At 46.5% G+C, this 17,313-nt stretch overlaps 1 protein-coding gene across 1 annotated transcript in view; it reads right to left on the bottom strand.

Moving 5' to 3' along the window:
- Positions 1-4,314, bottom strand: part of ARHGAP17 (Rho GTPase activating protein 17) — a 124,525-nt gene extending 120,211 nt beyond the window's left edge. The window contains 1 exon segment of the mRNA XM_056534424.1: positions 4,084-4,314. Coding sequence (XP_056390399.1) covers positions 4,084-4,136 — 53 coding nt within the window. The 5' untranslated portion in view covers positions 4,137-4,314.
- Positions 4,315-17,313: the final 12,999 nt, after the last annotated feature.

Raw genomic sequence — 17,313 nt, 5'->3', positions numbered from 1 at the left:
ACACTCAATGGTCCTTACTATTAGGTACTAACTACAGAAGAGGATACTCAGTGGTCCACTAAAGCAATGATTTTTGACATGTAGCTCTCTTCAGCTTTGCAAAACTACAACTCCCAGCATGCCCTAACAGCCTGCGATGGGACAGCCCTTTAAAGTAGGGACTCCAATTGCACAATTTATGGCCCAATAGGGCTCTTGTCTCAAACCTGTAGTTCTCCAACTGTATGGGCATGTTGGGAGTTGTAGTTTTGCAACAGCTGGAGGTCTACAAGTCAGGTGTCGGGATGGTTCACAATGAAGCATTTCCACATCTCCAATACAGCAAAGAGGAGAGGAGTTTCCCTTTAAATGCTTCACCAGTGTTTCCCAACCACGATGCCTTCAGCTGTTGCAAAACTACAAGTCCCAAAGGAAGTCTAAGAAAACAAACAAAGGGTATACAGAAGAAAAAAAATAATAATAATAAAAAATATAAATATATATATATTATTTTTTTTATTTTTTTTTTTCCCCTTTTTTTCTGTATATCCTAAATTTGTTTTCTTAGACCTTTGGGACTTGTAGTTTTGCAACAGCTGGAGGTACACTGGTTGGGAAACACTGTTTTACTTTACTGCAGCAGCAGCCTCTGAGGAGTCTGGGAAAGCTGGGTGAAGACCTCTGTGGGATGATGAGGCTTCTGGTTATCACCTATATATGTATATGGAGAGAGCTAGGTGATAACCAGAAGCCTCATCATCCCACAGAGGTCTTCACCCAGCTTTCCCAGACTCCTCAAAGGCTGCTGCTGCTGTAATGTAAAACAGTGTTTCCCAACCAGTATGCCTCCAGCTGTTGCAAAACTACAATTCCCAGCATGACCGGACCGCCAAAGGCTGTTCGGGCATGCTGGGAGTTGTAGTTTTGCAACAGCTGGAGGCGCCCAAGTTGAGAAACCCCAATGCTACACAACGGTATGAATGTCCTTCCTCGGTAGGGCGCTGGTGATAACATCCCAGTCCAGTTACTTGCTAAGGATCCAAATATTGCTCAACATAAATAACCTAAAATCTTGTTCAGCCCATAGACACAGCTGTGTGTGTGTGTGGGGGGGGGTCACAGTTCCCAGTCATTGTGCAATGCATGCTGGGAGATACAGTTCAGTCGCTAAACATACGCTATTCAAGGAATGTTTTCGCAAGGAGCTGAACTTTCACTGACAGGCAGCGGCGTCTATGGTCACACTGTGCACACATGATACATACTGTCCTGTATACAAGCAATGCAGGGCTACTCTAGAAATCCCAAACTGTGTGCCTCCAGCTGTTGCAAAACTGCAACTCCCAGCATGCCCGGGCAGCCAAAGACCTTATACTGGGAGTTGCACGGAGCCTCTATAGCTGTGTTTCCCAACCAGGGTGCCTCCAGCTGTTGCAAAACTACAACTCCCAGCATGCCCGGACAGCCAACGGCTGTCCGGGCATGCTGGGAGTTGTAGTTTTGCAACAGCTGGAGGCACCCTGGTTGGGAAACACAGCTATAGAGAGTCACCAGATCCGTTTGGCTCAAGCGGAATCATCGTATGATGAGTTTTGCAGATTTGAAATCTATTTTCTGTTTCAATTCTGAAATGTTTGCAGCTCAAAATTTGCAGAAACCTCTTCCTGATCAGGCTTTAAATTCACACGGGTCAGATTTTGGCGCAGACTTCCATGCGTTAAACTCCGGCGTCAGACTAAAGCCAATGCATGTGAATGGGGTTTCCGCAATCCTGATTGCATGCATTAAATAAAAATTAAAAATTAAATAAAATTTGTGGAATTTTGACGCAACTTTCAGACGGAAAATACCAAAATTTGCGTAAAAAAAAAAATTACAATCCCGACAGCGAGTCTAATGACTGGTGATCATGCCGCAACTAGCAAAAAAAAACTAAAAAAACACTGTGTATTATGCTAGTGTGAACTCAGCCTTATATCCTTATCCAGTCTAAACAATCCCTGGACCGATACATTGCAACAAACTATCAGCACAGGACATGCACTTCTGATCAGTTCAGTTCACAGAGGATTCTCCAGACTGAAAACAATTGTAGCAAAACCGCAGCTACAAGACGGATTATGTCAGGGGGTAAAAAAAAAAAAAAGACTGTTCCCTTATTCACTGACAGCAAGCAGAGATCCTTAAAGAGGTGAAGAATGGAAAAATGAAGTAGGGAAATCCTTCTAGAGCAGAGAATTCCAACCGAGGTGCCTCCAGCTGTTGTAACACTACATCTCCCAGCATGCTCGGAAAGCCAAAGGCTGTCAGGGCATGCTGGGAGATGTAGTGTTGCAACAGCTGGAGGCACAGCGGTTGTGAAATGCTGCTCGAAAGTTTCGAGCTCCAAGCCTACGCCTGCTGGGAGTTGTAGTTTTGGAACAGCCGGAGTGCAACAGGTCAAAATAAACTGACTTACAGGACTGCAGGCTGTCAGGGCATGCTGGGAGTTGTAGTCCTGGAAAGCTACTAGAGCTTTAGAGAACGACGTGGGTCATATGAATACTGAAGTACAAGCGAGCGGTGTAGCGTACGCCATGGCGCACTTCTAGACGCTAAGGGACACTAGTCTGGAAGGGATAGGCAGCGACTGTTTACAAGTGCGGGTGGCATATCACAACCGCTCTGCGAAGATGACCACACCGAGTCTATGCAGGAGCGGGCACGCTGCCAGGGTTAGGCACCTGCCCATTTGGTGCCAATAAAGTCAGAGGAGTTAATGTTTCCATTTAAAAATCCTATATAAAAAGTTAAAGTTGGAAGAGGGCGCCATCCCCATAACAAGCCACCAACTAAAGAGGAGCGGGCAGAGCGCCAGTCACTTATCTCTGCTGGACACCTACCCAGATTGTGCCCAGTAAGTCATTGGGGCTTCCCTTTATCTTTTATGACAAGTAAAAGTTGAAAGAAGGTGCCCCCCATAACAAGCTACCAACTAGGAGGAGCTGCTGGGGCTCAGCTCATCCAAGAGAGGGATGAACAACGAGATCTTGTGTCATGGGGCCCATGCTACCGCCACCATGCCTACCATATTGCTCACAACAGTATAGTCAACCCAGTGCCATGACCGCCACACTATAGTCAACCCAGTGCCATGACCGCCACACTATAGTCAACCCAGTGCCATGACCGCCACACTATAGTCAACCTAGTGCCACCGCCATGACCGCCACACTATAGTCAACCTAGTGCCACCGCCATGACCGCCACACTATAGTCAATCCAGTGCCACTGCCATGACCGCCACACTATAGTCAACCCAGTGCGCTCACCATGGCCGCCACACTATAGTCAACCCAGTGCCATGGCCGCCACACTATAGTCAACCCAGTGCCATGGCCGCCACACTATAATAAACCCAGTGCGGTCACCATGACCGCCGCACTATAGTCAACCCAATGTAGGCACCATGAGCTTCACACTATAGTCAATTCGGGGTCATCACACTATAGTCAACCCAGTGCCACCGCCATACTATAGTCAACCCAGTGCAATGGCCATGACCGCCATACTAAATCCAACCCAGTGCCATCACCACCGGAACATAATCAACCTAATGTAGCTGCCATGACCTTCACACCATAGTCAACTCAGTGCCAATTCCATGATCAGCACACTATAGTCATCCTACTCCACCACGACCACCGCCACATAGTCAACCCAACGTAGTCACCATGACCATCACCCCAGTCAACTCCGTGCTGCCATGTCTTCCACAGTATGGCGCACCAAGTAGTTCAGCCAGAACCACCGCACCATACCCAGCCAACTTAGTGCCACCTGCATGACCAATGCGCCCTAGTCAACCTAACATAGCGGACATGACCGCCATACTATAGTCCAGGTGCTGCCGCCATGACACCACAATACATAAATCTATACCAATATTGCCCATCTGACCTAAGTAAAGTCAGGGCGCACATGACATGTAAGTTACTATAGTTACACAGGGCAGGGGCACCACTAGGAGAAGTTGGCACAGAGTGATAAGTTACATGAAGCAGGCGGGGGTATCTGAGGACCTGTGGCCCCCGGGGCCCCTGCTGCCATCTGGGCGGCACTCACCTCCCCACAGTCTGGTTGGCCAGCTGCCTCATCCGGTTGAATTGCTTCTTCATGGCGTCTTCTCGTCCCGGCCCTCAACTCCCGGAGAAACCAACTTTCCTTCCCGGAGCTCGGATTAATCCATAGGGGGAGGCAGTACGGGAAGAGCCCGGGGAGGCCCCGACATCCAGCGCTCAGTGCCCGGGCTCCTGACTGCGATAGCCGCCCCTCCCCGCCACACACACGGCTCTGCCCCCGCCCCGACACCGCCCCCTGCCGGCCTCCTCCCTCCTCTACAGCCTCACACCCGGGGCTTCCCAGCTGCTGCTGGACTACAACTCCCAGCATGCTCTGACAGAGCTGCACTACAGCCTGGTGCTCACTGTTCAGAACCATACTACAACTCCCAAAGTATGCTGGGAGTTGTAGTACCGTCTACACAAGTGGTTTCCATATTGTGGACCTCCAGATGGTGCAAAACTACAACTCCCAGCATGCCTCTCAGCGTATGCTGGGAGTTGTAGTATCGTCTACAGAGGTGGTCTCGAAACTGTGGACCTCCAGATGTTGCAAAACTACAACTCCCAGCATGCCTCTCAGAGTATGCTGGGAGTAGTAGTACCATATGCAGTGGTGGTCTCCAAACTGTGGACCTCTCGATGTCGCAAAACTACAACTTCCAGCATGCCTGGACATGCAACAGCTGTCCAAGCATGCTGGGAGTTGTAAGTTTTCGATAGTTGTAGAGCTATTGCAAAACTACAACCCCCAGCATGTTTCAAAACTACAGCTCCCAGCATGCCCGGACAGCCAACGGCTGTCCGGGCATGCTGGGAGTTGTAGTTTTGCAATAGTTGTAGAGCCATTGCAAAAGTACAACCGCCTGTATGTTGCAAAACTACAACTCCCAGCATGCCCAGACAGCCAAAAGCTGTCCAGGCATGCTGGGAGTTGTAGTTTAGCAACAGCTGGAGGTCCATGGCTTGAAGACTACAGCTTGCTCTCGTCCGAAGAGCTTGCACTCACCCTCAATTTTCCTATGTATTAAAGGGGTACTCCAGTGGAAAACTTTTTATTTTATTTTTTTTATCAACTGGTGCCAGAAAGTTAAACAGATTTGTAAATGACTTCTATTAAAAAATCTTAATCCTCCCAGTATTTATTAGCTGCTGAATACTAAAGAGGAAATTATTTTCTTTTTGGAACACAGAGCTCTCTGCTGACATCATGACCACAGTGCTCTCTGCTGACATCTCTGTCCATTTTAAGAACTGTCCAGAGTAGGAGAAAATCCCCATAGAAAACATATGCTGCTCTGGACAGTTCCTAAAATGGACAGAGATGTCAGCAGAGAGCACTGTGCTCGTGATGTCAGCAGAGAGCTCTGTGTTCCAAAAAGAAAATCATTTCCTCTGTGGTATACAGCAGCTAATAAGTACTGGAAGGATTAAGATTTTTTTTTAATAGAAGTAATTTACAAATCTGTTTAACTTTCTAGCACCAGTTAACCCCTTCAGGACCAAGCCCATTTTGGCCTTAAGGACCAGAGCGTTTTTTGCACATCTGACCACTGTCACTTTAAACATTAATAACTCTGGAATGCTTTTAGTTATCACTCTGATTCCGAGATTGTTTTTTCGTGACATATTCTACTTTAACATGGTGGTAAATTTTTGTGGTAACTTGCATCCTTTCCTTGTGAAAAATCCTAAAATTTGATGAAAAATTTGAAAATTTAGCATTTTTCTAACTTTGAAGCTCTCTGCTTGTAAGGAAAATGTATATTACAAATAAAAAAAATTTTTATTCACATATGCAATATGTCTACTTTATGTCTGCATCATAAAAGTGACGAGTTTTTACTTTTGGAAGACACCAGAGGGCTTCAAAGTTCAGCAGCAATTTTCCAATTTTTCACAAAATTTTCAAACTCACTATTTTTCAGGGACCAGTTCAGGTTTGAAGTGGATTTGAAGGGTCTTCTTATTAGAAATACCCCACAAAAGACCCCATTATAAAAACTGCACCCCCCAAAGTATTCAAAATGACATTCAGTCATCATTTTAACCCTTTAGGTGTTTCACAGGAATAGAAGCAAAGTGAAGGAGAAAATTCACAATCTTCATTTTTTACACTCGCATGTTCTTGTAGACCCAATTTTTAAATTTTTACAAGGGGTAAAAGGAGAAAATGTATACTTATATTTGTAGCCTGATTTCTCTCGAGTAAGCACATACCTTATATGTCTTTGTAAAGTGTTCGGCGGGCGCAGTAGAGGGCTCAGAAGGGAAAGAGCGATAAGGGGATTTTGGAGAGTACGTTTTTCTGAAATGGTTTTTGGGGGCATGTTGCATTTAGGAAGCCCTTATGGTGCCAGAACAGCAAAAAACCCTCACATGGCATACCATTTTGGAAACTAGACCCCTTGTGGTACGTAACAAGGAATAAAATGAGCCTTAATACCCCACAGGTGTTTCACGACTTTTGCATATGTAAAAAAAAATTATTTTTTTTCACTAAAATGTGTGTTTCCCCCCAAATTTCACATTTTTCCAAGGGTTAATAGCAGGAAATACCCCCCAATATTTGTAACCCCTTCTCTTCTGAGTATGGAGGTACCCCATAAGATGACCTGAAGTGCACTATGGGTGAACTACAATGCTCAGAAGAGAAGGAGTCATATTTGGCTTTTTGAGAGCAAATTTTGCTCGGGGGGCATGTCGCATTTAGGAAGCCCCTATGGTGCCAGAACAGCAAAAAATACCCACATGGCATACCATTTTGGAAACTAGACCCCTTGAGGAATGTAATAAGGAATAAAGTGAGCCTTATTACCCCACAGGTGTTTCATGACTTTTGCATATGTAAAAAAAAAAAAAAAAAAATTCCACTAAAATGTGTGTTTCCCCCCTAATTTCACCTTTTTGCAAGGGTTAATAGCAGAAAATACTCCCCAAAATTTGTAACCCCATCTCTTCTGAGTACGGAGGTACCCCATAAGTTGACCTGAAGTGCACTATGGGCGAACTACAATGCTCAGAAAAGAAGGAGTCATATTTGGCTTTTGGAGAGCAAATTTTGCTCGGGGAGCATGTCGCATTTAGGAAGCCCCTAAGGTGCCAGAACAGCAAAAAAAAAAAACACACATGGCATACCATTTTGGAAACTAGACCCCTTGAGGAATGTAACAAGGGGTACAGTGAGCATTTGCCCCCCACTGGTGTCTGACAGATCTTTGGAACAGTGGGCTGTACAAGTTTTCATTTTCATGGACCACTGTTCCAAAGATCCGTCAGACACCTGTGGGGGGTAAATTCTCACTGCACCCCTCATTACATTCCGTGAGGGGTGTCGTTTCCGAAATGGGGTCACATGTGGGGTTTTGTTTTTTTTGCGTTTGTCAAAACCGTTGTAACAATCAGCCACCCCTGTGCAAATCACCTCAAATGTACATGGTGCGCTCTCCCTTCTGGGCCTTGTTGTGCGCCCCCAGAGCACTTTGCGCTCACATATGGGGTATCTCTGTAGTCGGGAGAAATTGCGTTACAAATTTTGGGGGGCTTTTTTCCCTTTTACCTCTTGTGAAAATGTAAAGTATAGGGCAACATCAGCATGTTAGTGTAAAAAATAAAAAAAATTTACACTAACATTCTGGTGTAGACCCCAACATTTCCTTTTCATGAAGGGTTAAAGAAGAAAAAGCCCCCCAAACCTTGTAACGCAATTTCTCCCGAGTACAGCGATACCCCATATGTCGCCCTAAACTGTTGCCCTGAAATACGACAGGGCTCCAAAGTGAGAGCGCCATGTGCATTTGAGGCCTAAATTAGGGATTTGCATAGGGGTGGACATAGGGGTATTCTACGCCAGTGATTCCCAAACAGGGTGCCTCCAGCTGTTGCAAAACTCCCAGCATGCCTGGACAGTCAACGGCTGTCCGACAATACTGGGAGTTGTTGTTTTTCAACAGCTGGAGGCTCTGCTTTGGAAACAGTGGTGTACCGGACGTTCTTATTGGGGGAGGGGGGCTGTGTAAGGGTATGTGTATATGTAGTGTTTTTAACTTTTTATTTTATTTTGTGTTAGTGTAGTGTAGTGTAGTGTTTTTAGGGTACAGTCACATGGGCGGGGGATTACAGCGAGTTTCCCAGCGCAAAATTTGCTGCATCTCAAGATGTGAGAAACCCACTGTAAAAGCCTCGCCCATGTGAATGTACCCTGTACATTCACGGGGGTGGCGGGGCGGGGGGGGGGGCTTGCATCAGCTGTTGCAAAACCACAACTCTCAGCATGCATGGTCTGTTAGTGCATGCTGGGAGTCATAGTTTTGCAACAGCTGGAGGCACACAGGTTAGGAAACACTGAGTTAGAAACAGACAATGTTTCCCAACCAGTGTGTCTCCAGTTGTTGCAAAACTACAACTCCCAGCATGCCCAGACAGCTGAAGGGCATGCTGGGAGTTGTAGTACGGCAACATCTGAAGGGCCAGATCTTGCTGAACTAAAACTCCCAGCATGCCTGGACAGTCAGTGCATACTGGGAGTTGTAGTTTTGCAACAGCTGGAAGAGCACAGATTGGAGACCATTATACAATGGTCTCCAAACTGGGGCCCTCCAGATGTTTCAAAACTACAACTCCCAGCATGCATGGTCTTTTAGTGCATGCTGGGAGTTATAGTTTTGCAACAGCTGGAGGCACACAGGTTAGGAAACACTGAGTTAGAAACAATGTTTCCCAACCAGTGTGTCTCCAGCTGTTGCAAAACTACAACTCCCAGCATGCCCAGACAGCTGAAGGGCATGCTGGGAGTTGTAGTTCGGCAACATCTGAAGGGCCAGATGTTGCTTAACTAAAACTCCCAGCATGCCTGGACAGTCAGTGCATGCTGGGAGTTGTAGTTTTGCAACAGCTGGAAGAGCACAGATTGGAGACCATTATACAATGGTCTCCAAACTGAGGCCCTCCAGATGTTGCAAAACTACAACTCCCAGCATGCCCAGACAGCCAAAGCCTGTCTAGGCATGCTGGGAGTTGTAGTTTTCAGACTCCTAGAAGCAGCAGTGAAGATCTTCACTGCTGCCTCTGAGGACCACATACTTACCCGTCGCTGCTCGTCCACGTGGCCGGTCCCGCGCTGCTCCTCGGTCCCGCCGCTGGATCAGGTAAGTCCGCTGGTCCCCACGTGTTCCCCCCGAATGCCGCAGGTCCCCGCGAGCCCCTGCAGCCTTCGTCCCCCGTTCTGCCCGACTTCCAGGGGCGGGCAGTGCGGGGGATCTGAACTTTCACCCCAGATCACTGTGATTGGTCCACAGGGACCAATCACAGTGATCGCTGACCAGGACCATCAATTGATGGTCCTGGGGGTGAAGCAGAAGTTGTCCCCTGCTGGAAACAGCGGGACTTCTGCCAGTTAACCCGTGCGATGCTGCGCATCGCCGGGTTAACTGCATGTCATTTATAAACGCCGGGATGCGCGAACGCACTGCACAACCCGGCGTTTATATATGACATTCTGCGGGAAGGGGTTAATTAAAAAAAAAAATAATAATAATAATAAGTTTTCCTCCGGAGTACCCCTTTAACAATTCCACAATTTCCTAAATATTCAGATTTTCAGGCAATGGTGTTATAGGGGGTGCAAACCCTGAATAGCTAAAAATCAGCGATTGCATATGTAATGATGATGGTGACGTAAAGCGACATCGCTATGGATTCAGTGTCACCAAGGACTAGAAATACATACGTATCACGGCCATTGGAGGTAAGGGACACATTATAGGCGCCCAAAAGACCTCTTTGTTGGTTTGGGTGCCAAAAGTTGGACCCTGACCAGTCATATATTGGCCATCAGATAACATGGGGGTTGATTTGGCCCCTAAAGTCAGACCCTGACCAGTCATTAGAGAACATGGTGACGTAATGTTTCATCACTATGGACACAATGTCACCGGGGACTAGTAAGTACAAAGGAATCACAGCCATTGGCGCTGAGGGACACATTGTAGGAACCCAGAAGACCCCTGGTTGGTTTGGGTGGCAAAAGTTGGACCCTGACCAGTCATGTAATGGATAACACGGTCATATAAGGTTACACCAGGGCTCAAGTCCTGCAGGAACTCATGGGAACGGAGTTCCTGCACTTTTTCCACAGCAGGAACGCAGTTCCCATTAGCAGGAGTCCTGCAGGAACAGCCCTTCCGTGTTCACGCCCGCCCCCTCAATGAAAGTCTATGGAAAGGGGACGTGAAGGCCATCATGCCCACTCCCATAGACTTGCATTGAGGGGGCGGGACGTGATGTCACATGATGGGGTGTGATGTCACAAAGGAGGGGGGACGGGTGTGAACACTGAAGCCCGCACACAGCGTTCAGAACTCAATGTTCCGGACGCTGGGGAGCGGAGTCACCCTTTAAGTGGAACTCTTGGGTGAGTTCCTACACTTTTTTTTCTCAGGACTTGACCCCTGGGTTACACCTCTATGAACGCAAAGATTTAGAAATCGCAACGATTTCCAGTGAGGGACATGTTATAGGACCCCATTGGAAGCTCAGAAGACCCCTTTATAGGGCTTTGTTTGGGTTCCAAAAGTCACATACTGGAATGGTGACATGGGGGGAGATTTATCAAAACCTGCGCAGAGGAAAAGTGGCCGAGTTGCCCATAGCAACCAATCAGATCGCTTCTTTCATTTTGCATAGCCCTTGTTAAAAATGAAAGAAGCGATCTGATTGGTTGCTATGGGCAACTCGGCAACTTTTCCTCTGGACAGGTTTTGATAAATCTCCCCCATAATGTGTTACAGGACCCCCCGTGACCCCAGTCATATACTGGCCATCAGACTCGGCCATGTTATGTTACACCAATATAGACGCAATGCCGCCAAGGACTAGTAAACGTGGAGCATGTTACAGGGGCTGATTGGAGCCCCAGAAGTCAGGCCCTGACTAGTCACACATTGGCCATTGGAGAACATGGTGACATCCCTATAGATGCAATGCCATTGAGGACTAGTAAGAACATTGGTGGGGAGGGACACATTTCAGGAGCACAGAAGACCCCTTGGTTGGGTCTCATAATGTATACCCTGACTAGTCATATATTCTCCACCAGATAACATGGGGGTTGATTTGATCTTCAAAATCCAGGCCCCTGACAGGTCACACATTGGCCATTGGAGAACATGGTGACGTAATGTTACATCACTATGGAAACATTGTCACCGAGGACTAGTAAATACAGTGATCCCTCAAGTTACAATGGCCTCAACATACACTAGTTTCAACATACAATGTTTTTTTCTGGACCATTGTAACCTGAAACCAGACTCAACATACAATACTACGGACAGTCCAGATCTGTGAAACGTGTCACAACTGGAGGAACTGACCAATCAGAATGGGCATTTTACTGGTAAAACCCCTTTATTTCTTAAGTGCATGCACTGACCGGCTGTCTGGTAGTGCCCCCTACAGTACAGGGTGGAACTACAAGTTCTGTACTACTCCTTACCTGTGCCAGGCTTAGCTGCCCCTTTGGACACCCAGTAAGGACGGCTCCATTTGGGGCACTGGGTACTGTATAGGACCCTGAAGAAGCTCCTGTCCTCTACATAAACCATTGTTTCCCAACCAGGGTGCCTCCAGCTGTTGCAAAACTACAACTCCCAGCATGCCCGGACAGCCAACGGCTGTCCGGGCATGCTGGGAGTTGTAGTTTTGCAACAGCTGGAGGCACCCTGGTTGGGAAACACTGACATAGACAATGATTTACAGCTCCCAGCAGATCTTTATTACTTTTATATGGAAGGATTTGCTTTATCTGTATCAGTTATCTACTTATTTTTCTTTAATCCTCACCTTTTCCTATTTGGAGGACATTTTGGTGGCTTCAGAACCAATTACCAGGTTTCCATAGAGATTATGGTCTCAACATACAATGGTTTCAGCATACAATGGTTTCAACATACAATGGTTTCAACATACAATGGTCGTCCTGGAACCAATTAATATTGTAACTTGAGGGACCACTGTACATAGGAATCACAGTGATTGACGGTGAGGGGCACATTGTAGGAAACCAGAAAACCAAGGGGTTGGTTTGGGTGCCAATAGTTCACCCCTGACCAATCATATACCGGCATATCAGACAACACGGTCATGTAATGTTGCACCATTATAGACACAAAGTCACGAAATACTGGTAAATACTATGGAATCGCACCAATGTGGGGCATGTTACAGGATCCCTCTTGGAAGCCCAGAAGGCCTCTTTCAAGGGGTTGATTTGGGTCCCAAAAGTCAGACCCTGATAAGTCACACATTGGCCATAGGAGAACATTGTTACATCAAAGATGCAATGTTACATTGTCACAGAGCACTAGGAAGTACAAAGCAATCGCAGCCATTGGTGCTGAGGGACACATTGCAGAAGCCCAGGAGACCCCTTGGTTGGGTTGGGTCCCAAAAGATAGACCCTGGCCAGTCATAGATTTGCCAATAACATGGGGATTGCTCTGGGCCCCAAAAGCCAGACCCTATGGGAAAATGGCAGAGTTAGAATTTCCATGGAGCAGGGAAGTGTTACAAGGGATGTTGTGATGAGGGACATGTTTTAGGAACCTCCACTCAGGAGCCCAGAACACTTTTAGAGGCTTTGTTTCCACACGTTTTTTTTTTTTTTATCTGAAGAGAATTAAAAATTCCACAAAAATCCATCCCCTCATTTTGTATTACCCAAATTCAAATTTTTTTTGTGGTGTTTTTTTTTTCTCACATAGACGTCTATGGGAGGAGAAACACCAAGATTTCCTATTAAAAATGCCATACCCTCAACATGCTGCGATTTCGAAAAGCTAGTCCCTGAGCCTAAAAATGTACAGGGGTGGAAAAAAATGGCAAAAAATAACAAAAAACATGTGGGTCTGGTATTTCATACTTTTCTCCCGAAAAACTGCCCCTTATCGTGCACTCCCAAGATGCAGTTTTTGTGGCTTTTTTTGACCATTACAGTTCATATGATTTATTCATCATGTGATTCCATGACTTTACTGAAAAATTGGGATAAAAATAGAGAGAAATTTTTTTTTCCCCCTTATAAGTCTATAGGAGAAAAGCCACCAAAAATCACTGAAACAACGCCATAGTCTTAGCATGGTGTGAAGAAGAGTCAAAAATGCCAAGTGGGTGGGTCTGGCATTTCATATTTCCTTACTGACTTGCTGCTAACATCTGCCCATAGTGTAAAAAAAAAAAAAAAAAAAAAAAAAAAAAAAAAAAAAAGGCTTGTGGCAAATTAGGCATTTTTGGGGCAATTTTTCAAAATAAAAAACAAAGGGGGAAATTCATCAAGCTGTGGTTACGTACACGACTTACGTACACTGTTTTCATTGGTGTATGTGTTTCTTGCGTGTGACACTTTTTTAGCATACATAGGTAAAAACCAAGAAATGACTTCAGAACACCACTTTGTAGCACCACCTCTTCTCCTCTTTTCTGCTCTAAAGTCGCATTTGTGACAAAAATGTGCGATATATATATATATGTATTTATTTAATAATTTTTACCACTTTTTTCAACTAAATGTACTAATCCATTTTTTTGTATGTTGTTTTTTTTCTCATTTCAGTTCCGTGTATGCAAAGGACTACTTCAGACTACGGTGACCAGCATTTATTTATTTTTTATATATATTAATAAAATGGTTAATGAGGGCTTATGGGGGAGTGTTTTTTGGAATACATTTTTTTTAACGTGTGTTTATTTGTTATTTTTTTAAGTTTCTTGACAGGATTAGTAGTGGAAGCTGTCTAACAGACGGAATCCATTACTAAGCTGGGCTTAGCGTTAGCCCCAAAATCAGCTGGCGCTAACCCCCAATAATTACCCCGATACCCACCGCCAACAGGCCCAGAGCGTCAAAAATGAGGCCAGCCTAAATAATGCCAGCCTGTTACTGCCTAGGCCCAGCAGCGCCATTTTTGATGCTCCAGGCCTGTTGGTACCGGCTCTTCCCTGCACCCCTGTGGGGGGTGGGTACTGGGGTGATAATTGGGGGTTAGCGCTAGCTGTCTTTGTGGCTAACGCTAAGCCCCGGCTTAGTTATGGATTCCTGGATTCCATCTATTAGACAGCTTCCACTACTAATCCTGTTAAGAAAACTAGAAAGAAAAAAAACTCACATTTAAAAAATGTTTATTCCAAAAAACACTCCCCCCACAAGCCCTCGTAAACCATTTTATTAATATTAAACAATAAATAAACGTTCATCATCGACGTAATCCACCGAATCCGAAGAAGTCCTCCGCATACACGGATCTTAAATGAGAAGTAAAAAACACGGAAAATATGTTAATACATTATGGTGCCTCCTACCCCCATGCCATGATGGGAGTTATAATTTAGTAACAGCGAGTCTCCAGTTTAACAACAGCTGGAGGCACTCTGTTCCTAAACTACATGGGAGTAGTAGTTTAGCAACAGCCAGGGAAACCCGCTTATCTCCCACCCGCCTGCGCCACATGACTACAGCTCCCAGCATATCCTGACTGTATTGGCATGCTGGGATTTGTAGTTGTGAGGCGCGGGCTGGTGGGAAATGTGCGGGCGGGTGACAGGGAAGCTTGTCACCCACTCGTACATCTCCCACCCTCCTGCGCCACATGACCACAACTCCCAGCATGCCCTTACAGCAAGGACATGCTGGGAGTTGTAGTTGTGTGGTGCGCGAGCGGCGGTTGATAGATGAGGGCAGGCGGTGGGGAGCGGAGCTGATGTAGTGAAGAAAATTGTTCCCTGTAGAGAAATGTGTCCAAGCAGCTGATGATAAATGCTAAGTCAGCAAAGCCGCTGTGATTGGCTGAGACGCACACACCCGCCCCATACTATTGGTTGTTGGAGGGGGGGGGGTGCAGCCTTGGTCAGCTCAGTATTTGGCGCCAGCTCCCTGGACACATTTCACTACACCCCGATCGCTGCGCTCTCACAGCGGAATATAACAAACTGTGTCCTCGCTATGAGAGTGTTGAGATCGGGGCAGAGAAGTGGAGAACAGTGATGTGAGGAGCAGAGCGCTTGTCACCTGCACGCGCCACACAACCACAACTGTAGTCATTTGTAGTCATGCGGCGCAGGTGACAAGCGCTCCGCTCCCCGTCCGGCTACCATGAATATGAAACTAAGGTCGGCTACCATGAATATGAAACTACGGCCGGCTACCATGAATATCACAGCTCTGGGAGGGGAAAATGAAATGACATAAAATTGCGCAGGCCAGCGTACAACTAAAAGTCGCACAAAAGTGTGACTTTTGTGCAACAAAAAAACACCCAAAATCCTGTGTAAATCCCTTAAGGGGTACTAAAAATCTATTCAATTGGTGCCAGAATTAAAAAAAAATCTTAATCCTTCCAGTACTTATCAGCTGCTGTATACTCCGGAGGAAGTTGTGTAGTTATTTTCTCTCTGACCACAGTGCTCTCTGCTGCCATCTCGTCAGGAACTGTCCATAGCAAACCTCTTCTGCTCTAGACAGTTCATGGCACGGACAGAGGTGTCAGCTTCGCTGTGGTCGGACTGGAAAGAAATTCACAACTTCCTCTGGAGCATACAGCAGCTGATAAGTACTGGAAGGGTTAATATTTTTATATAGAAGTAATTTACAAATCTGTTTAACTTTCTGGCATCTATTGATTTAAAAAAAAAAATTCCACTGCAGTACCCCTATAAGAAGTTTCTGCGTCTTACCCGCAGAGAAAAAGAAAGAAGAGGATTCATCCTCACCAGAGCATGTTAACCGTCTGGAACTCTTCTTCCTCCACTTCCATCTCAATCAGAGATCTTAACTGATTCCTAGTGGAATCGACCTAGTCCTTCACCCAAATCACCATATCTTGGATGGACCGGAAGTAGAAGTAGGCTCAGGAGGGCGTAGGCGACAACTGGCACACCGGGAATACAGTGACCCCCCGACCTACGATGGCCCTGACATACGATAATTTCAACATGGGATGGACTCTCAGAGGCAGCATCAACATATGATGCTTTTGTATGTCGGGGCCATCGCATAAACGGCTATCCGGCAGCGCAGACTGCCCGTGTGGTCCGCTGACGATCACTTATCTGTCCTCGGGGCTCCGGCGTGTCCTCTTTGGGCTCCCCTGCAACGGCAGCGCTCTTCATTGCCATCATCACGTCGCTGCGCACGCCGTCCCGTCATCCAATAGGAGCGGCATGCGTAGCGACGTGATGGCGGCGACGGAGAGCGAAGATACCAGGGAAGCAGAGGCTTTGCCGGAGCGTCGGGGACACCCCCGGGGACGCGGCGACAGCGATGGAAGGAGACATCCCGGGCAGCGGTGATGGTCCGGAACGGCGGGGACACGTGAGTATAACCTCCAATACCAGTGGTCTTCAACCTGCAGACCTCCAGATGTTGCAAAACTACAACTCCCAGCATGCCCGGATGGGCATGCTGGGTGTTGTAGTTTTGCAACATCTGGAGGTCCGCAGGTTGTAGACCACTGTCCTATACTTTACATTGCACGGATCCCTCAACATACGATGGTTTCAACAAACGATGGTCCATTTGGAACGGATTACCATTGTATGTTGAGGGACTGCTGTACTCATAAGTGTCTGACAGGGGAGTGCTGCATTTATAACTTCCTGCCGCCTGACCCTCTATTGGAGCCTCCAGATGACATCTAGAAGGGGAAAATAGAAATAGAAAGATTTTTTTAATAGGGAAAATGTTCCAACAGAAAAATAAATTTGTGGAAATAAACAAGATAAGTAGAAGATGAGTAACAGCAAGGATTTCTATTAAAGGAGTACTCCAGTGCAGGAATACTTATCCCCTATCCCATGGATAGGGGATAAGTGTCTGATCACGGGGGTCCGACTGCTGCCCCCCCTCAATCTCCTCCATGGCACCCTGGCAGTCTCCAGGAACGGGGTGTGTCAACACCAGCACTAAAGGGCGGCAAACGCACCTCCTCCATATATCTCTATGGGAGATCACGTGGGGTCCCAACGGTTGGACCCCCACGATCGGACGCTCATCCCCTAACATTTGGATAGGGGATAAGTGTTTAAAGGGGTTCTCCGGTGCTTAGACATCTTATCCCCTATCCAAAGGATAGGGGAATAGAAGCCTGATCGCGGGGGTCCCACCGCTAGGGACCCCCGGGATCTTGCACACGGCACCCCATTTGTAATCAGTCCCCAGCGGCGTGTGACATCACGCTTCCGC

This window comes from Hyla sarda, chromosome 8 (assembly GCF_029499605.1).
Source record: "Hyla sarda isolate aHylSar1 chromosome 8, aHylSar1.hap1, whole genome shotgun sequence".
Classification (NCBI taxonomy): Eukaryota; Metazoa; Chordata; class Amphibia; order Anura; family Hylidae; genus Hyla; species Hyla sarda.
Note: the sequence above shows the minus strand (reverse complement) of the source record. Positions and strands in the feature narration are given on the sequence as shown.